Here is a 13397-nt window from a genome sequence, read left to right on the forward strand (position 1 = left end):
AGCATAAGCTTCTCCATCTCGGGTGTAGAGATTGGGCAAGGATTTTTACTGTTTACATTTTTGAGGTAATAGAGAACCTCCGTCCCTAAGATTCTAGAAAAAATCGGCCGAACAACTTAACAGATATTTCCAGAATGAATTTTCACTCTGCAGTGGCATGCGCAGTTTTGAAACATCCTGCCGTATTAATCTGCCAGGAAGTTTCAGCTCAATAGATGATCTGCGTGATATGGATATTTCCCAGTGCAGAGGGTACCAGTTCGTGGCATCCGTCTGCATCTTCAAATAAAACAAATTTGCCAAAATTTGTTTGCAACAGACCTCGTACTTCGACGAGGTAAACGCTCCAACGAAAAGAAGAGTGGAGTACAAGCTCACACACTACATATATTTGCTAAATCATAGCAGAAAATCATATCCGGAATACCACTTGTATAGAAGCGGGTCTCACTGCTTACGAGTAATGAACAAGAGAAAAAAAATTCACTGATCCTTCGACAGGCCACAGTTGCCCTTCATCCAACAACCTTCTCCATTTTTAACGAATGACGACAGCATTGGGCCACAGTAGCCCTTCATCCAACAACCTTCTCCATTTTTAAGGAATGACGACATCATTAAGTTCTAACTTTCCCATATTCCTTTTGTCAAACGTGACCAACATAAATTTACAGTCGCACTCAACGTAAATATGTAGAGCCGCAGTTTAATCTTAAATTATACTAAACTATCGTTGCATGATGACTTCATGCATTGTTTACAATGGAACTAGTGAACACTTAACCAACTGCAACTAAAATTAGGCAGAAGTCCGTCCAGCACGCTAATCATATACTTTACATGAATATTCAAACAGGAAGATTGATACACATTTTGACCTATTCAGAATTATAAGTACAGTAATCACAAACTAAGATGTATTAGAAACTAAAGTAGAGGAAATAAGTGTATGTAATATATATTTCGAAAAACAAAAGAAACTTTTAGGATAACTTTGTCTTCAGGGAAGACAATATAGGGGATGTGTTCCAGAGACTATATTGCACATTACAGATTTCAGATTATTATAAATATACGGAGAATGTTAAGTTTTCAAGTATGACACAGAGAGTGTAAAAAGTGGGGAAAAACCGGGCAGGGTAGACGGACGTGCACGAAATTTTCCAAATAACCATGGGTCAGAAAAGGACCGTTGTTCTACTGCCATTAACCGACAGCCATTCGTGCGAACAAACAACAGAATAACAGGAAACACATTAGTGGAGTCATTTGTGAAAATAGTAAGACACCTTGAGTTGCGTGTGATTTAGACACTAACATGACTGAAACTACAAATCAATTCGAACTACGCGACTGACTGTAGAGCACATAATGGTCGGACTAATGCACATACATATGTAGAGGATGTTTATAAATTACTTATACAAAAGTAAACTTTAATTGTGAAAAAGGTAAATAACTTACAGAAATATTTAATGCAGTAGTGAAAGCGGTACATCTTCAAGCTTTATTTAGAAATTTTCAGTGTGGCTACTTTTTGTAACACGACAAATTTTCCATCTGTAATCAGTTTCCTGCGAAATTCTACGAAGCAAATCTTGAAGTATGGTGGCAGCCGTTTTTGTTATTCCTCATTGCAGCTCCTTCCTATTTCCCGGAATCGGAGGAACAAACACACTGTCTTTAATGTAACCCCAACACAGAAGTCTGTTGGAGTTAAATAATGTGAGAGAGGTGGCCAGCATATTATTCAAGCTCGTTCTATTCGAGTCGGCATATTTCTACTGAGATTCGCGAAAATTTCACGATGATAATGTGGTGAGGCGCCATCTTGCTCCAAAATAAATTCTATGTCCATATCCTATTCTAATTGAAGTACTAGATACTGTCCGACCATGTCCAGGTACGATACGCCTGTTACAGCAATCTCGGCAGAAAAGAAAGGGCCGTCAATATTATAACAGCTTACAGCACAAACCTTATGTGTGTCCCGTACATGTTCGATTAAGTGACATGGTTTCAGATTACCCAAAATGCGATTGTTATGCAATTCACTTTATCGCAGATGTAGAAGGTGGCTTCGTCACTGAAAAAATCTTATGTCTGCAGTTTGCTAAACATTTCTACACAAAAAAGTCTGACCGTTTTCCTTTCTCACTTTCTATTAAATCTTGCAACAGTTCCAATTTGTATTATTTGAATGACAAGCGTTTCCGTAATACCTTCCGCGCTGTAACAGTAGGGATATTTAATTCCTAGCTATCATGTCTCAATGATTTACCCGGGCTGTAAACGTAAGACTGCCAAACTTGTTCAGTTGCTGCGTCAGAGACTGCTGGCCCACCTTCACCCGGTGTCCTATGTGATACACAGGCAGCTTCCGTGAAACGATTGTACCAAATGATTGCAGTTTGTCTCTGAGGGGGTGGCTTGCGATATTTAGCCCTGAATTGCCTCTGTACTCTAGTGGTGGATTTGGATTCATGAAACCATAAACAACACAGCCCACACTCTGCACTGTTATGTGAATCCATTATGATTGTTGGAATAAGACATTCACGCAAGCCACCTGGCGGGAACGTCAGGAACTAGTAGTATTAGAAAGGAATAAAACGTAAAATATACTGCATTCGGTGCTTTGTCAAACGTTTCCGTAAGTTATTTATCCTTTTCACAATTAAAGGTCACTTCTGTGTAACTAATTTATAATCACTCTGCATTTACGTGATGTCTTTGGTCAAAAGATTATGTGTATGTGTGCGTGTGTGTGTGTGTGTGTGTGTGTGTGTGTGTGTGTGTGTGAAAGATGGAGAGAGAGACAGCTACTGGGTAACAACTTTTAATTACAAAGATATTTACATGAAATCAATCATGCAATCAGATTTATGTACAATACCAACATTGTAGAGATCGAAAGTGAACTGATTGTTCGCCTGGGTTATTGAGTTCAGTGCGAGAGCAGCTTCTTCTTCGGCCATTTTCCGCGATCCTGCAGACAAAATGAGGATGTAAGTATGAGAATTAAAACAACATAATTGTAACTTAAAAAATTAAGTAAGCTGAGAGTAATAACATTGATTACATTAAATGACTTTGCGTACTTGAGTACTGTTTGATGTTTAGTACTGCTAGTTGTCCTAGGATAATGAATTCTCAAGAAATGCTATAATAAATTTAGTTCGTATTATCCTTTACGTGAAGTTTAACCTCAGAATTACACTGCTCAAAATATCCTGTATCGATTGCGCTATTGGATAATAATATACATACTGGTCAGATCTTGCAAATTTTAACGAACAAAGTGCAGTTTACAACAATCTTTGTACTGCAACAATATTCTTCTGGAAAAAGCAAAACACTCGCACAATTTTTCTTGCAGTTACCTTAAATTCCTCTCGGTTTTTCTTCTTTGATCGGTACTTTACTCCACATATTTCCTCTCATTATTATATCCCCCCCCTTCCCTATTTCCATCGCTCTTACGGTTAAAAGTCTAACTCTTCTCTACCTACTAATACATTAACTCCATGTTCTCCACTTCACAAAGAAATGCATTTTTTTTAGCTGTCATTGCTTTTAGTCTTTCCGTGAATTCTTTTTTTCTAAAAGCTAGATTCTATACTGGATTGATGTGAGAAACCCACACAGATAAAATACAATATCAGAGAGGGATTTTAGCTATAACTCTGGCAGAATATTAAAGCCTTGAGTAGATAAAAGTATTTATCTGCCTTGAGTTTAATGAATATTAAATATTATTTAATAGACCTGTAACGAATCATGATACCATTGTCAGTCGTTTCACATTATGTCCGAGGAGCATTGGGAGTGTAAAAGTAGTTTACTCGCTGACACTGTGCTACCATTTAGTGACACTCATCCTCTTATCAGAACCAATAACAAGTACTTTCATATCGGACATAACTCCAAACGGAGACAGAGCTCAGGAAACACGTAAGTCAGAAAACACTGAGTTACTGCTTATCTGAACGTTGTAAGTTGGGTCTTCTGCCTAAGGGGAAATTTTCCCGAGTTATCAGTCACTTAACAGCGTCCTTTGGTCGTAAGGTTCCACACAGTTCCTGATTTTCATCTTCTGCCTCTACATTACCTTAACAGAAACTTCTCGAATAGTTGCTTAAAGTGGATGAAAACCAGATATTATTCTCTCTCCTCGATTGTTGTGAAATTAACAATGCTAACCCTTAAACGTATGCCAAAGCGACCAACAGTAGAAATATGCAAAATGTATTAAGATATTTGTTTAGTCGACTCAGAAGCCAGAGACTGAAAATTTGGGAAACTACGTACAATGTTTCTTTTCATGGAAACTTTCACAACTCGTCCGCCCATGTGCTACTCGGATCGTTGTTGTTATTTCATCTGTTCTAAAGAACAGAATACAATACAATTCTTCGACAGATTGTAGTGAACTAATTGAAAATTCTTCGAAAAACTGAACCATTTTTTGTTACGGTGTCTCCAACGTGATTCTTTTACGTCGTCTGCAAGAAAAATTACCTATTCTCTTTGATATATGTTAAGTGGAAGAAAATGCACGTCCATAAGAATTAGCAGTGGGTCGAAAATTGAGCCCAGTAGAATTTACCAAGTGATTTTTCTGTAGTTGCGGACTTCACCATCCATAAACACTGTCCGCCTTATGTTGATAGGCAGTGAACCAGGCCTCCTTGCTACGTAGAATAATCACTGTATTTACTCATGACACTGGTAAGAAAAAGCTCACAGACAACCAGCCGAACGACTTGTACACTATGCCGAAACCTTTGGTGTAAAGTAATACGGACTGTAGAGGAGCGTGGAGTAAGTAGTAGAAAACAAGAAACCAACAGTCAGAAATATATGTTTCAGGGGATACCGTGTCTTGAATGAGCAATTCGTCTGGTTTTCGTATCTGTAAACGGATTATGTTTCATAACAAACAACTGCCTGTCACATAGTCTTTGGCGGCGCTACCTTTCAAAACAATGTGCAAAACAGTGTGCACTGTTTAAAGTTGATGACTGGTTGTTATAAATGAAGCATTACTCGTCATAGGAACCTTCAGATGTAATTTAATGCGTGGTGCAGCAGGACCTAGTGTTCATGTGTTCAGAAGAAAAGTTTCGTAACAGGAGTGGTCCCAGTCTGAAGAAAATCATCACCATGAATAGAAACTTACGAGAAACCGGAATGATGAAATAGCAGAGAGCTGGCCACGGTTCTCGACAAAAACTGTGCGAGCGGAATGCTGTTGTATCCTTCTATCGGGGAACCTGATTTTTAAACCCAGATTTCAGTTCTGTCCGTGAATTGTTGTAACGCTTGCGTCGAGACTAGCCGTTGCCATTTTGATAAGCTGTTATGAATGGGAGTGGTCACTGCAAGTTGGAAGTTTACGTATTCACTTTAGGCTGTTAGTTCACTCTCTCAAAGTGCTCGTTTAGGACTATTTATCATCTGTAAAACGTTGGTTCTAAAGTTCAGGGACACGTCGTACTGTATCTACTTGCCCAGCGCACAGCAACTGGCACAGGACGAGAATTTCGCTGTAGACATTACAAACAGACGATGACAGTAATACGAGGGTAAGGCAATTATTATCCGCAATTTAGTTATATTTTTATTTTGGTAGTAGTGTCGTTTCACGTTGATGAGGCATGCTTTGTTTATTTGTTGTTATATCTTTGCAATTTTCAAGCTGCTAGGTTACTTTCGTTATCGCTGCTGTGCTGTTAATCATGGCTGCTCCGCTGTCTATTTGCATCAAAGAAGAGCAACGTTCAGTGATCCGTTTATTGGAGTCGGAAGGCGCATCAAGGGGCCGAAATTCATCGAAGACTTTCGGTACAATACGGGAACAGTGTTTTGCCACAACAGAGTGTCTACGAATGGATTGAGAAATTCTGAAATGGTCGCACAAGTGTTAAGCACGAAGGAGCATGAAGGAGCCGGACGATCGTTTATCGCCACAAATGAAGAAACCATTGTTCGTTCACGTGAAATGATTCTCTTAAGTTAGACAGACGATTAACTATTGACGAAGTGGCACATCTTCTGCAAATCGGTCATGGTTCTGCCTACGAAATCATCCACAACAGACTTGGGTTACATGAAGTCTGTGCAAGGAGGGTCCCAAAACAACTCACACAGTTGCATAAACAAACGCGCTTGTGCATCTGCCAAAAACGTTAGGATCGCTATGGTAACGAAGGGGACAACTTCTTAGACAGAATCATTACTGGTGACGAAACATCCACCATTACGAGCCGGAGAGTAAACGGCAGAGTATGGAATGGAAATATCCAAATTCGCCGTTCAAGAAAAAGTCCAAGACCCAGACGTCCTCAGGAAAACTGATGCTTACGGTTTTTTTGGGAAGCACGGGGTCCAGCACTGGAACATTATGGGGAAAGGGGCACAACAATAAACAGTGTATGTTACAGTGAGATGCTTACTGCCAGGCTAAAGCCTGCAGTTCGAAACAAACGCCGAGGATTGCTGTCAAAAGGTGTTGTTGCACGACAATGTCCGTTCGCATACTGCTACCCACACCGTTGAAACGCTCCAGAAACTCAAATTTGAAGTACTGGGTCATCCTCCATATAGTCTCGATCTTGCCCCTTCTATCACTTGTTTTGTCCACTCAAACGGGCATTAAGGGGCCGTCGATTTGCCTCGGACGAACCACTGAAAGAAGCGGTGCATTCCTGGCTCGCAGCTCAACTGAGAACCTTATTTTATGAGGACATCAGGAAGCTTGTACAACGATGGACCAAGTGCGTTCAAACGCAAGGAGACTATGTCGAAAAATGATGTTCTTATAAGTTTCCTATTTGATTACAATAAAATTTTATAACTACTTTGCAGATAATAATTGACCTACTCTCGTATCATGACGCTACTGATAAGTGAGTGTAAGTCGTGACTTAACAGAAAAAAGTAACGTGATTTTGCGCTGAAAGCGTAAAGGCCACACTGCATCAGTCGTACAAGAGCTTTATTATTTCCTTCTTTGCGTAGTAAAGCTAGATCGGTGCAGTAAAGATATTTTCTGAGTGATGGAATCAGGGCTGCAAGTGGGAGAAAATCATTTTATTAATTCTTTTAAGAATCTGTTTCTTGTCCAGGCAGGAGCCTCCATGGAAAGGAGGGGGCGAAGAAGATGATGATGATAATGACGAAAGATTAGAATTTAGCTCTCGTCGACGACGAGGTCATTAGACACGGATCACAAGCTCGGGTTAGAAAAGGATGAGGAAGAAAATCGGCCGTGTCCTTTTCAAAAAACCAGTGCGTTATTTGCTTAAGGGGGGTAGGACGTCAAACGGCCCGAGTTGGAGCAGGGGAGGCACCACAGGACATTTTAATTTCCACTGTCTATACTTTTACAAGTAAATTCATAAAACTTTGTCAGCATGACCAGGAACGATTCAGAATCCACACTCGTAGCAGCGGAAGTTCAAAAACATAACAAAAAATTTTTTTACTTGTGAAATTTCATCACTTTTTCACTTACTATTGGCTGCATTTGTTGCTATAGGTACAATTTTCTTCATAAGTAAGAGAGACTGTTCGATGAATTTTGCACAGCATACAAACCATATTTACAGGTGTCTGAAACTCTAGAATCTATTTAATTTATGAAAAAATGAATGAGCTGTTACGTTCTAAACTTTATGTTTAGAAAAAAATCAAATTTTGTAGTTAATTATCTCAATTTTTTCCACAGTTTTTAATAGATTTGGAAAATTCTAGAGTTTCATACACCTGTAAGTACGGTTTGTATGCTGTGCAAAATTCATCAAAGAATCACTCTTACTTGTGAAGAAAAATGTACCTATAGCAACAAATTCAGCCAATAGTAAGCGAAAAAAAGATGAAATCTCACATGTAAAAAAAATTATTTTGTTGTTTTTGAACTTCCACTGCTATGAGTGTGAATCCCGAATCCGTCCTGGTCATGCTGACAAAGTTTTATGAATTTATTTGCAAAAGAATAGACAGTAGAAAATGAAATGTCCTGTGGTGCCTCTCCTGCTCCAGGTCAGCCCGTTTGACGTCCTACCCCCGTTAAGCGGTTTAGGAATATCACGGAAAACCTAAATCACGATGGCCGAAAGAGGATCTGAACCGTCGTTACACTGTGCTAACCACAGAGCCACCTCGCGCGACAATAATGATTCGCGCAGCACAGAACTTGCAGTAACCGTCAGCGAGCTAAGGAAGATTTTTTAAATAAATTGATAACGTAAATCTTAGCATTGTATTCATATATGACTGACGTAATGCTTTTAGTTGCGCCAGATCAGAGTAACGCCAATGGCCTTGCCGCAGTGGCAACACCGGTTCCCGCCAGATCACCGAATGTAAGCGCTGTCAGGCTTAGCTAGAACCTGAGCGACTAACGTCCGGGTCTACCGAGCGCTGTTGGCAAGCGGGTTGCACTCAGCCCTTGTGAGGCCAACTTACGAGCTACTTGAGTGAGAAGTAGCGGTACCGGTACGAAAAACTTATGACGATGGCCGGGAGAGTGATGTGCTGGCCCTATGCTTGTTCGCATCAGGTGACGCATAAAATCTGAGGACGACGCGGCGGCCGGTCGGTGACGTTGGGCCTTCAAGGCCTGTTTGGACCTTTTTTTTTAGACCAGAGTAACCGATACTGAATTTAGCATTGTTTGATTTACAAGAAAATTAATCAGAGCTCAGGTATCACACCGCGCCTACTACACGTCCAACGCGGCGCTCTGGAGTCACAGCAGCAAGTTACGACACCTGAAGATGGGCTTATAAGAGCCCGAAACCGGTCGTCGGATAATAAAATCTTTGCAACTGAAGCAGTATTTTCAACCTCTGGTAATCAGAGATTACGAAGCTCACTGAGTGTGCAGATTGTGGTCTCCGAACACAATTGAAAGTTTCGTGTTCAGCAGTCTACTTTTTCTCTCTTACACGTTGAAAAGACTTGTGAGGTAGCGGTCTGCTCCACACCTTACTTCACATAGTATCCTCCTTTGCATACTCGATTAGCATATCAAACTATCATTTCTTCATTTTGTTTTCCGAATCGTTCTGTGTTTACCTGCTTTATTCGCAATTGTACGCGTGTGACTAGCGAGTGGGGTTAGGCTATAGTTGCTAGTGCTGTAGATGTGTTATCATACAGGATTTTAAAATCAAGCTCATTTCTGGAGTCACTCAGATTTCTCTGTTCACATCGTGAAGAATATAACAATTCCAATCCCAAAGAAAGTAGGTGTTGACAGATGTGAAAATTACCGAACTATCAGTTTAATAAGTCACCGCTGCAAAAAAAAATAACGCGAATTCTTTACAGAAGAATGGTAAAACTAGTAGAAGCCAACCTCGGGGAAGATCAGTTTGGATTCCGTAGAAATGTTGGAACACGTGAGGCAATACTGACCCTACGACTTATCATACAAGAAAGACTAAGGAAAGGCAAACCTACGTTTCTAGCATTTGTAGACTTAGAGAAAGCTTTTAACAATGTTGACTGGAATACTCTCTTTCTAATTCTGAAAGTGGCAGGGGTAAAATACAGGGAGCGAAAGACTATTTACAATTTGTACAGAAAGTAGATGGCAGTTATAAGAGTCGAGGGGCGTGAAAGGGAATCAGTGGTTGGGAAGGGAGTGAGACAGGGTTGTAGCCTCTCCCCGATGCTATTCAACCTGTATATTGAGCAAGCGGTACAGGAAACAAAAGGAAAATTCGGAGTAGAAATTAAAATCCATGGAGAAGAAATAAAAACTTTGAGGTTCGCCGATTACATTGTAATTCTGACAGAGACAGCAAAGGACCTGGAAGAGCAGCTGAACGGAATGGATAGTGTCTTGAAAGGACGGTATAAGATGAACATCAACAAAAGCAAAACGAGGATAATGGAATGTAGTCGAATTAAGTCGGGTGATTCTGAGGGAATTAGATTAGGACATGAGATAGTTGAAGTAGTAAAGGAGTTTTGCTATTTCGGGAGCAAAATAACTGATGATGGTCGAAGAAGAGAGGATATAAAATGTAGACTGGCAATGGCAAGGAAAGCGTTTCTGAAGAAGAGGAATTTGTTAACATCGAGTACAGATTTAAGTGTCAGAAAGTCGTTTCTGAAAGTATTTGTATGGAAGTGAAACATGGACGATAAATAGTTTAGACAAGGAGAGAATAGAAGCTATCGAAATGTGAAGATTAGATGGGTAGGTCACATAACTAATGAGGAAGTATTGAATAGAATTGGGGAGAAGAGGAGTTTGTGGCACAAGTTGAATAGAAGAAGGGATCGGTGGGTAGGATATGTTTTGAGGCATCGAGGGATCACCAATTTAGTACTGGAGGGCAGCGTGGAGAGTAAAAATCGTAGAGGGAGACCAAAATATGAATACACTAAACAGATTCAGAAGGATGTAGATTGCAGTAGTTACTGGGAGATGAAGAAGCTTGCACAGTATAGAGTAGCATGGAGAGCTGCATCAAACCATTCTCAGGACTGAAGACCACAACAACAACATCGTGGTTCGGCACGAGTGATCGCCTCTAACTGTGGAACAGCAGCCTCCGCACACAATGCAGAACGACACGTCAGTGAAGTTTTTCCCAGTCGCGAGAGGACAGCTCTGTGGCGAACGGAGGCGCGGGGATTATCCGTTTTCCACCTGTGGTCATTGGAGACGGACCCGAAGGCGCTCGGGCGATCTTTACAGAGAACAGCATTCGGTACCTCAAGGGCGGTCAGGCTGAGACCCGGCCCTCGTTAAAAGCCATCGACGTACGGTTGTCCACAGCGAAACTGCCTACGTTCGCGTGGCGCTGTCTTGTTCAACCAGAAATGTTGCCACTCTTGCATTTCGAAAATTTCCCCTTTGCTCCTTCCGTGGAAAGAGGCTAAAAGCCTCCCTAAGATTTTAAGAATTTTCCATCGTGGAGACCCGGATGTGGGGATCTTCGCGCGAACCCTGCCGGCTGGTGAAGCAACGGTTTTCATTGGCTGATGAATATTAAATTATATGGTGGGAAACAGGGAACCAACTGCTACATCCGGGACTTGCGATTCACTTAAGCCCTTTCGCTGATTGGTCAAAGAGGGGTTCCATGGTGACGAGGAAGGTCTTATGTGCCAGAGTCAGTACAGTCAAGTTGATATCCAGTTAAGTGAACATTGTTGGACTTTGGCCTTCTGCCAAGCCGTTCTGGAGTCATACTTTCACCTTTTCGCGATTTTAAGATTATTCAACCGCGTCGGTATCTACAAAATGATGTTTTAGGCTTCACGCAGTCAATCCGCTACAGCTAGCTGCATTCTCCCTTAGCAGCTCTCATGCCTCAGTGGTCGGCGCCACCACCTTGTGTATTGTGTGTACAGGGTGAAAAGTATTTAAACCGACAAACTCTGGGAGGTTGTAGGGGACAAATATTTTTCCCTAATGTCATTTTTTCTTATGGGGATTATTTAAACGGGTGGAGTTTAAACGGGTGGAGGCCGTGTTACGCTCTTCAGTTGTTAGAGGGTTTATTACGCTGTTCAGTTGTAAACAACTGCTGCCCACCAGTGTAGTAGCACTTTCTCTCTGTTTACTAATGGAGCGATACACCTAGAGTGACTACACTGATAAGGTTGGTGCGTACTACGTAGCGCACCACAACAAACGAGCTGCACAGCGAGTTTATCAATAACAATATCCTAATCGCCGTATCTCGCATCATACGACCTTTGTTGCTGTGTACCAACGTCTGCGTAAGACCGGGTCATTCAGCAGATTACCTGGACAGGGAACCCATCACACGGTAAGAATGCTGCAATTTGAGGAAGCTGTCTTGCAGCATGTGGAGCGGGATCCTTCAATCAGCACTCGTCCAATTGTTCGTAACATGGGGACCAATCAGACGAATGTAAGAACAGTCCTTCGAGAGCCATTGTTACATCCATTTCACTTACAGCGTGTTCACAACCTGGAACCAGTTGATTATCCACCCAGAGCACAGTTTTCGCAGCGGTACCTGGAACAGTGTGAAATGCATCCTACATTTCCATCCTGTGGGTTATTTACCGATGAAGCAACGTTTGGGCGTGATGGAGTCTTCAACATGCACAATTCGCATTTTGGAGTGAGGATAACCCACATGCCTACAGTCACTAGCGCTCATGAAGTGCGGTTATTCGTTAATGTGTGGGTCGGTGTTGTTGACAACTGTTTCATTGGGCCGTATCTGCAGGCCGTTAAATGGCAGGCACTATTACAATTTTCTCGCCGGAGCATTGCCAGAATTGCTGGAAGACGTCCCGCTCCCTACAAGACAACGCATGTGGCTCCAACATGACGGGGCGCCGGCACATTTCAGGCGTCGTGTGCGTCGATTCCTGGACCGACGGTTCCCAGAAACGTGGATTGGCAGAGGTGGTTCTGTACCATGGCCTGCTCGATCCCCAGAAATGTCCCCTCTGGACTTTTTTGTGTGTGGAGAGATGCGCAACCTTGTTTACGCAACTCCAGTTGCATCAGAAGAGGATCTGGTTGCCCGGATAGTAGCAGCAGCAGGAACAATTCAGGATACTTCTGGGGTTTTTGCCCGCGCCAGACAGAACATAATCCGACGGAGTAACCTCTGTTTACGTGGCAATGGAGGCATTTTTGAAAAGCTACTGTAACTGGGTTGTGATAATGTGTTGCCTCTCGGTCATAAAAATGGGAAAGTGTTTGTTGGTTTAATTAATTTGCTGCCAGAGAAATCTTCCTCTACCCGTTTAAATACTCCTCATAGGAAAAAAAGACATTAGGAAAAAAATATTGGTTTTGATGTCCCCTACAACCTCCCAGAGTTTGTCGGTTTAAATACTTTTCACCCTGTGCATTAAACCGAGGACCTAGAATCTATGGAGAGGCTTCGTCCCGCCGTAGCCCTCAGTGGTTCACAACCAAACAACAGGCCACAGCAGTCCACCCACCCCACCGCCGCCCTACACTGCACCCAGCATTAATGTGCCGTTCGGCCTCCAGTGAACCTCTCCCCCCTCCCCCTCCCCGGAAACGTCTCACACCAGACGAGTGTAACCCCAAATGTCTGCGTGGTAGTGTAATTATGGTGTTCACGTACATGGAGACAGTGTTTGCGAAGAAATCACCGACATAGTGTAACTGAGGCGGAATGAGGGGCACCGGCCCGCATCCGCCGAGGCAGATGATAAAACCACCTTAAAAACCATCCACAGGCTGGCCGGCACACCAGACCTCGACACTAATCCGCCGGGCGGATTCGTGCCGGGGACCGGTACGCCTTCCCGCTCGGGAAGCAGCGCGTTAGACCGTGCGGCTAGCCGGGCGGGCCCCATCACCTTAGCCGACGATTACGCGGCCACGCCAAGACTGTGAACTGTGATGCGTG

The 13397-nt window shown here is 42.3% G+C and overlaps 1 protein-coding gene across 2 annotated transcripts in view; it reads right to left on the reverse strand.

Annotated features, from left to right (window-relative positions):
* Positions 1-13397, reverse strand: part of LOC126335470 (leukocyte elastase inhibitor-like) — a 214482-nt gene that overhangs the window by 129739 nt on the left and 71346 nt on the right. For both annotated transcript variants that reach the window (XM_049998784.1, XM_049998786.1), the window contains exon 2: positions 2901-2989. In XM_049998784.1, the coding sequence (XP_049854741.1) occupies positions 2901-2978 (78 nt within the window). In that variant the 5' untranslated portion in view covers positions 2979-2989. The remainder of the gene's footprint in view (positions 1-2900; positions 2990-13397) is intronic.

This window comes from Schistocerca gregaria, chromosome 2, assembly GCF_023897955.1.
Source record: "Schistocerca gregaria isolate iqSchGreg1 chromosome 2, iqSchGreg1.2, whole genome shotgun sequence".
NCBI classification, from domain to species: domain Eukaryota; kingdom Metazoa; phylum Arthropoda; class Insecta; order Orthoptera; family Acrididae; genus Schistocerca; species Schistocerca gregaria.